We start from the raw sequence: 9180 nt of genomic DNA, 5'->3' as shown, positions 1-9180 counted from the left end.
GACTAATACCAATGAAGAAATGGAATAATTTGAGATTTCAGTGCAGGCAATTGCATTATATTCACAATTATTATAATATCAATATACTGTGTTCATGCTTGTACATCAATGTACTATGTAATTTTGTTGGGAATGAACAACAAATTGAATTAAATAAAATTGAATTAAATCGAATTAAATTAGATATACATATTGTTGTGACAATATGTCATAGTATTATCAAGCTACAAAACATTTTATAAGAAAATCTAAAATTGATAATACAATTATTTCCTTCTTTTTTTCATATGACATGTTATGTGTCTCACTTAGAATCGATCCTGCGTGACGGAAGCACAATGCCCATTAAATCTCCGCTTTACCCTGAGGTCTACGGAAATAACGGCTACTGTCTTTGGGACATCAGAACTGCAAACGGTTCGTCCATAGAGGTAGAAGTCTTGGTGTTCAACATGGAACAAGATAAAGACTACCTCCACATCGGTGACGGAAATCAAGAATTTACCAAATCTGCAAACACTAAGTCTTGGAAACACTGGACAGGAAACATGGAAGACTCGCGCCAAAATTTGAACTTTCGTAGCGTAAACTCTCGTCTCCAGATGATCTTCACAAGCGACGAAGCTGGGACCCGTGTCGGATTCCACATCTTATTACGAGCAGTTGGTACCATGACAACACAGAGCAGCGTGAAAACTGGTAAGAACACAAATTCACACGAAACTGCAACTCCTAGCATGTCAGAATTCGGCCTCTACTCAGCTAGGAAGTTCATACTCTCAGCAAAAAAAAAAAAGGAAAACACTTTTTCTAGTTCATATTTTTCATTTACGATTTTGATGAAAATTACTATGCCATATCCAAGGTAAATCGATTGATAATTAACTTTGAAGGTCAATACATAAGGAAACTTAATGCTCATGTAAATACAATCGTTTTTGTCCACCAAGGCAAAAAAGGAAAAATTGCAAAAATGTATATGCTGTCATTCAATTGCAAATATCCCTCAAGATAATGATAACAAAAATTGCAACAATACGTTTTAATTCTCTTGCATCTCATTATAGTCTCAAACAAAAACAAAGTGGGGAACTAAAGGGGAAAAATAAAATTTTTTTGTCAACTCCAACCTCAAATGACATAGGGAGTAAAGCCACAAAGCTGATTAAATTGACAGAATTTCATTGGTTCATTCGGTTCATGTTATATGGAAGAGTACTTGCTCAAGATTTACAGCTTGTTGATGTTTACAATTTTTACTTTTGTGCCTTGGAAGAGAAAAACGAATGCGTTCACTCATATATAAAATTCCGTTTCTATTAGCGTACATGGTTGATAGCCAGTCAAATTACATTTAATATGGTATGCTGTATTATGACATAGTAATTTTTAGTTATGTACTCCATGAGAAATACGAACTTCAAAAAGTGCTCACTTTCTTTTCTCTTCTTCTCTTTTCGTGAGTGTAAATTGTTCCATCCTTTCACCAAATCCCCTACCTTGCAACAATATGGATATTAATTTTTAGTGCCATAAACTTATACAATTTCATATTATATCAGGGATCCATCAGATAACGCGAAAGTATTTGTCGAAACGTCATCATGTATATGATTCAAATAAAAAATACGAAGGGGTTTACGGAACACTTGATAATCCTTATTGCTTACCAAATCCTTCTAGCTTTCTAAATTACAGAAAAAGACAAAATCTGATTTGAAATATTGATAAAATGGAATTGTCACTAAAAGAGTCCCCTTACACAACCATCAATCGAGCTTGAAATCTATCTCTTTTTTTCTGTTTCTTCATATATCTCTAGTGACCTCAGTTTGCACATATATTATTTTGTGTGTGTGTGTGTGTGTGTGTGTGTGTGTAAACATTAAGCTTGATGGATCGCAGTATTATATATATTTATTTTACGCAATCTATGAAATATTGGTAGAACAAGTAGTTGTTTTTTTTTTCTTTCCAAATTATTAATCAATAGGCCCTACATGTACAATCAAACAGAATGCATCTTTCTCTTTAGCAATATTCATAATGCGTGGATAATCATGCAATCATTAATCATAATCATGCAAACATTGAGTGAAAATCTGTGCTAGAAAGTGTTAATTTTACTTCAGTTAAGAAGGCATTTGAATATGACGACTCATAATATCGCCTTTATGCTTTTTTACGCTACACATTACCTTCAAAATTTCGTTTGCCACCAGTCAAACCCCCTTGTAACTATAGATGAATATTTGAGTGCGACACTAAGGTACTTCAATATGATTTATTATCACATACCAGGCCCACGGAATACTTGTAAAAGTGCAACACACATACCACTTGTATCCAAAGCAGGTGAGTAATATAATATGGACAATATCGCAGAGGAAGAACAATGCTATGGATAAATGTTCATTTTTACGCGTTCTTTGTGAACATTTGTCAAATTATGTTGAATGACATAGCCTACTGTGTATTTTTCTTAAATCCATCTCTTAACCTTACTTGGTAGGTTTTGAGGACCTGTCAAGCACTCAAATTCAATATCAAATCCATCATTTTGAATGGAAACAAATGCATTGTCCTAGTTTTAGTAAGAGTACATAATTATGAATATAATCTACTGATAATAATTTCTTTTTCCATTTTTTCAATCCTTTCCTTATCTATTCAGGCAGAACTCCTGGGATTTCAACCGCTCATCAAGACAATTCTTCGCAAGGTTTGCAAGTTGATATTCTCACTTTCTTATCAATTCTGCATATCATCTTTGTAAAGAATCATGACAGGGGATACAATGATTGTGATTACAAAAATAAGATATGCGCATTTTCCTTTTTGATGTAGAATTTCAGAAATGCTAATAAAAATAAGCAATTACACATGAATAGCATTATTCATTTATTACGTTGTTTTACCACCAACCAGGACCCTTTGCGACTTTTTAATGGCGTTTTGGCTGCCACTTGAATGAAATACGAATTATAGTTACAAAATATATTTGTGTGTGTGTGTGTGCGCGCACACACACACACACATATCATTCGCAAGTATATGTCAAATCAAATTGAAATATAGAATTTTATTTATTCCTCCCCACTTCCAAGTCTTGGAACATATCCTAAGTTTTGTCACCTGTCAAAATGAATCATATCGTAACAAAATGTAACTTTACTGAGTTATGATAATGTACATGCATTTATTTTGTCTTCTTACACAAAACTACTCATTAGATGCAGAACTTTTGCAGGTCTTTACCAGATTGTCAAACACATCAAAGTGAATGAAAAGAAAAAACTCTCCAGCAGGCCACTGTACATTGATTTGAACTTTCTAATTGATTGCTCATTTCTTTTTCTTTTTTTTTTCAGGCACAACAGCTGAGATTTCACCAAGTCATCAGGGCAGTATATCGCAAGGTTTGCAAGTGAACATTTTCCTTTTTCTCTTTTACCTTTTTCATACGATCTTTGACAGCTGAGTTGATATGTCCAGTCTTCAGTGATGAACACATATCTTTATATTTGTGTTCCGTCGAAATATTCAGAGATGTAATAATCGTGCTCACCCGTTGGCCTGCAAAGTGTACATGTAAAAAGAAGAAGTTACGCAACAGCTACTGGGACAATTAATCATCCTCGTTGCTGCCTATCTTCCTCTTTTATCATAGAAATAGAGCAATGCTGATTTAGGAAATGCCTGACGTTAATTAATAAAATGAAAAAAAAAAATCTGTTTCCACATAAATTCTTGCATAATTCATGTCAAATCATATTGAAATAATACACCGGGTTTTCTTCCTCTTATTTTCCTGACCTTCCTTAGGACATGTTCTATGATTGTTATAGTATATCAATATTCTATATATCATTATCATATAAGTTCTATGACCTGTCAAAATAAATCAAATGACGTAACTTAATACAACTTCACTGGATTGCATATATGCATTTTTTATTCTTTTCCAGAAACTGATCCCTTGATGCAAAAATAATATATGTTTTTACCAAATTTTCAGAATGCGTCTTTTGAAACTCATAAAAGTGAATGAAAAGAAAAAAGAAATCTCTAGCAAGCCAATGTGCTTTAATTGTGCTTTAACTTCCCAATATCAATTCCTGTTTATTTAGGCACAACAACTGAGATGATCATAACAACTCATCAGGACATTATCTCGGAAGGTTTGCAAATTAACATTCCCCTTTTCCCCTTTTTATCTGTTTTTTTTTTTTACGATCCTTGGCAACAGAGTCGATATGTCCACTCTTCAGTGATATACACATTGTAATTTCTGTGTTAACTGTCGAGAAATAAAGAAGGATAAAGAGTAAAGGCCTTAATTCTTATACCGTGAGCAATGTGAATGTATAAAAAAAAAAGGAAAGGAAAGCTACTCAACATGCGGCGTGTATATCAAAATCATTCTATGAGATTGAATGACTTCTTATATCTTGCTAGTGAAGATTACACAATCTCAGAGGTAAATATTAAGATGCACGAGCCAGTAATTACACTACATTGGTATAATGTGGCCATCCTTTACTAAGTCCAGATTCCCCTGCAACCGCGCTGCTTATTCTTGTCAGGTAAACAAATGTCAGGTGTAATGTCAGAGGTATATGATGTCACAAATACCTGTAGCAGAGGGTGTGATGTTGAAAGTCAAAAGTCTAAGGAATCTGTCGAAATATTGTCATTTCAAGTTACCAACGATTGGCCGGTGTGAGTTGCGTTTACACTGTGGAGTGGTGTAATCCAGTACCCATAATGAATCCATGTATGAGATTGCATTTTAACTCTGCTATTGCTTATTCTGGAATTTTCACTCTTGATATCCATACTTTTATTTCCTGCTGTGCTTCTTCTGGGTCTTTATAATAAAAAAAAATATAATTCAAGTTGGTTTGTTCGTTTTCATGTAAGCGTCAAAGCAGTTAAAGTATTTTTTTTCTCCTCCTTCTTCCCATGTTATTTTTGTTATTGTTTCTTCTTGTTCACTAAATATCCAAAATGCTTAATCCACTTGACTCCCCATTGGCTAAAGAATTGCATCTTCATTCTAATCAATAATTATAGATACATAGCTCAGCAGCTGATTATTCTTTTCCACAATATTTTTAAGAAATCATACGTACTTATCAAATCATGTTCCTGAAATGAATTTATGCATGAATCACGATCGAATTCATTTACCCTATCAAAGCTTCATAATGATATTAAATAAAGTAGTTTTCTTTCCATTAACATCTCATAACTGAATATTTACCGCCAGTTTTTCACACGACTGCTGCCACCACATCAGCCCAACTCTTCACATGGTTTCTCATCGGGCTTGCATCACTCCTCGCTCTCATCTTGCTGTTGATACTCCTGAGATGGTTGTACAAGAAGTACCTTAAACGGTGGATTAATCGACACATTAACAGTGTAAGGATGCTGAGAAAAACACACTCGTATTGACTTGTAATTGTGAAGTTCAGTTGCAATTTAAACATTGATGATAAAAGCTGGAGAGGGAATGCCTCGGTAATTTACAATCTCGGGTAGCTTACCAAATGTCCAAGAAATGCCTCCATACCTGATCCAAAACCTAAGCCCTTATTTGATGAGGTTTCTATACACAAACACTATAAACCGAAGAATGAAACCCGTCATACTGATGCTGATGACTTCCAGTCTTTGCCTATACAGTGATAAACGATAAAGTTCATTACATGTATTATCTCAAAAGACTCAAATCATTTGTCCCGGTTCATTTATTAATCTATTCTATGCTAAATCTTTCAGATATACTACATGACAGAGAATGGTACATGACAAACCAAATTATACCTGTACTTGTTCACCTCTTTCAGTCAAATCAATGATAATCAATATTATGTTTGTGCAAAATTTCCACAAATTATCTCATACGTGTATTTTAAACCATGTTCAGAAGACCGACTAATTTCATGATTGTCCTTCTCGATAGTTTTGTTTTGTTTTTGTTTTGTTTTTTTTTTGTTTTGTTTTTTTGGTGTTTTTTTTTGTGCATGAGAAATGACCTTTCTGATAACATCACTATTAGTCATTCCTCCCCTACGTTCAAAAGCAGATAAAAATTTTTAGTGATGAAAAAGGTACAACAGTGTAACCATTTTATCCGCTAAGGTGCTTGTATACTTAGACTTTCTGTCCATCCTTTAGCATTTTGGCAAATTGGGATTCAGTGTAGCATTTCTATAAACTTTTTTCCTCAACCCTGCAGGTAAGGAGGTGTTTATTAAAGTGACGTAAAAACGGTACTTTTCTTTATTTTCATTTTCCTTTCCTTCCTTATAAATAACTTAGCAAAAACAGAATGTATCTATCATCACGGCTAACTTCTATATTATATATTCTAACAACGTATTGAACTGAAGGAACGGACTTGTACTGACAAGCATTGCATTTTAGTTAGTTCATATCTCACAGTCCTCTAAATGTTATATCACCGCGTTAAATTCATCAATATGATACCCCTTACACATGTCCTATCAACAGATGTGATTGATTGTCGTATGATAATTTACATACACGTGCTCAAGCATTTCTAAACTGCACGCTTTTGAAACCAAGGGGCAAGGGGGCAGAAGTTAATCTTTTCATGTATAGGCCTACCAACAGCAATGTATTGCATTTTATTTCCTTCTCCTTTTTATTTCCTTTGCAGAAATATTATGTGGTGACTCGTAACTCCACTGAACATTCCCAGAGCCTGGGGGATCCGGACAATCTCTACGAAGAAATACTCGATGACCTTGCCAAGCCACGAATGAAAATCAACGACTCTCCCCACAACACTGTAGACGGAGCAGATCTTCCATTAGCTGAAATAAGTAGACCAAGCACCACAAAAGTACAGGTACATCCTACTGGGATTTCAGCATCTCACCGATTTCTTGACGCTTCGTTGGCAACATCATCCATCTGTGCTAAGACATTTGAAGTCAATAGACAGGAAGGATTTAATGATGACATGGAACCTGCCGAGGTTAAAACTGAATTATCAGTACGTGCTAGTTTGGAGGCGGAGACAATAATGGGAATGCCAGACCATCAATCAAACATAGGTGATAGCTTGTCCTCGAGAGCAGCATCACAAATGTCAATGCGTTCCACAGTCGAAGAGGATACGAAACTTAGCGGCTGGAAGGAAGTAGAATCGGACGAAATGAGTCTAACGCTGTCTAGAATCTATTTTGAGCGTACGACATCTGCAGATGATGTCTTTGGCTCAATATCCTGCGGAGATGCAGAGAACATGGAAGACAGCCTTGATGAGATGGAGAGCAATTCAATCTGGAACGTAAGCAATTGCTCCTCGGAAGGAGAGGAACATTTTGACCTCAAGCACACCAAAATTTATGACGTACCACCATCAAGATTTGAGAAACAAGCAGGGAGCCTAGACAGGTCTGAGTCTCCTATTCCTGCAAACACACGTAACCGAATCAGTACACTGACTGAATCTCCAAGGACAGTAAGGACATTACCACCGTCATTTGGGAGTGAACGTGACAGATACGTCAATGTGCGTAATTGTGTATCAGCAATTAGTAGTGACATAAGCTGTGATAAATTCAAGGCGGGAAATATATCTGCTGCTTCTTTAAATGTGAACAATTCGAAATCTACAGAGTCAGGAGGTATATTGCTAGACGAGTTTGGATATTTGATCATAGAGGACAAAGACAATAAAACATTAAGTGTACAAAGCCAATCTTCGGCCAATTCACGACAATCGCCTTCTGGAGGCTATCCAGAAAGAGCACTCAACGATGAAGAAGTTGACGTCAACATTGACGAGTGTGGTTACTTGATTCTTGAAAAATGACTGAAGAATATCAGCACATCACAATCCTGATGGTCTGTAGTACAACTATTCATTAAAGTGAAAAACCACATGGCATGTTCAGGTTGGCTGTATTGGGAAACTAAAAACGAAACAAACAACGTGATAAAGGCTTCATCAAAATTGGACCTAGTACCATAAAGTTGTTGTTATTGTTGTTGTTGCTGTTGTTGTTGTTGTTGTTGTTGTTGTTGCTTTCCGAAACAGAGATATTAGACCAACAACGTATGCAAATTAGATGTAGTGATGATCTCACAACCTACCCACAAATCTTCACTTATATTATTCCGGAAAGCCCCATAATGGATTTTCACCAAACTTGGCAGGTACCATCCCTGTCGTGCCTACGGGAATTGGATCTGAATTTGTTCAAAACCACAATGAAAGTCTTATGAGAGACTTTTCGCTCATAAGACACATTTGTGAGAGACTTCATGAAATGGCTTTGGAAGTTTCATATGGCTACATAATAATGAGCGACTTTGGCCATCCTCAGATATGTGTAAAGACTTTTATGTTATAACTTTATGAAACCAACCCCAGGAGGTGCCTATTTCCATAGAACCATGATACAGCTAAGTAAGTGCTATGAGTTCTATATACATTACAGTATCTGTAGCACGTTGTGTAGTTTCAAAGATGTTCCTGACGGCACGTGGGATGCCCATTCGGGGCCCTGGAATGTGGGGGCCCAAATTGCAAATTTTGATGATTCATCTGAACATTTTCACCACACTTGGCAGGTATTATTGCTCGGGTATTGGAATACTCGTACAGATGAGAACCATCCCCATCTTTGGGACCCCAGGGGCACAAATTGGGGAATCGTTAAAATAATCTTCTTAAAAACCATGAAATGCCCGAACAAATAGTGTACTTTCAAGCTGGATTATGACTACCAGAAATTGTACCAATACCAATGCATTAATACTGTATTACAAAAAGATAAAAAAGAGACAAAAGCACCTCGACGGAAGAATTTCACTAATTTGAATAATGAAAAAGCATGCTATAAGGATTAGAACCAACACTTGCTGTTGGGCGAAAGCTCGGTGGTCTAGTGGAGATGACGCCTGTCCGGTGATCACGAGGTCGTAGGTTCGAATCCTGCTCGAGTATGTACGCCCATGATTTTTTTATCATGGCTACTACTAAAAAACACTGATCAATTCAGTGCTTATTTACGTCGATGTAGGGCAATTTGTCAATCAGTTGCAATGAAAAAGCATCTCGACGGAAGAATTTCACTAATTTGAATAATAGGAACTTGGAATAGTTCTTGCAAGTGAAGTATTTATATCGTCTAA

General features: G+C 35.9%; 1 protein-coding gene across 1 annotated transcript; it reads left to right on the top strand.

The window, feature by feature from the left end:
- The first annotated feature begins 338 nt into the window (after window positions 1-338).
- LOC140244863 (uncharacterized) lies at window positions 339-7855 on the top strand. Its single transcript, XM_072324473.1, has 3 exons — window positions 339-699; window positions 5273-5427; window positions 6692-7855. The coding sequence occupies exons 1-3, from the start codon at window positions 339-341 to the stop codon at window positions 7853-7855; spliced, it is 1680 nt and encodes a 559-aa protein (XP_072180574.1).
- Window positions 7856-9180: the final 1325 nt, after the last annotated feature.

This window comes from Diadema setosum, chromosome 21 (genome assembly GCF_964275005.1).
Source record: "Diadema setosum chromosome 21, eeDiaSeto1, whole genome shotgun sequence".
Classification (NCBI taxonomy): domain Eukaryota; kingdom Metazoa; phylum Echinodermata; class Echinoidea; order Diadematoida; family Diadematidae; genus Diadema; species Diadema setosum.
This window is presented reverse-complemented; position numbering and strand designations above follow the sequence as displayed.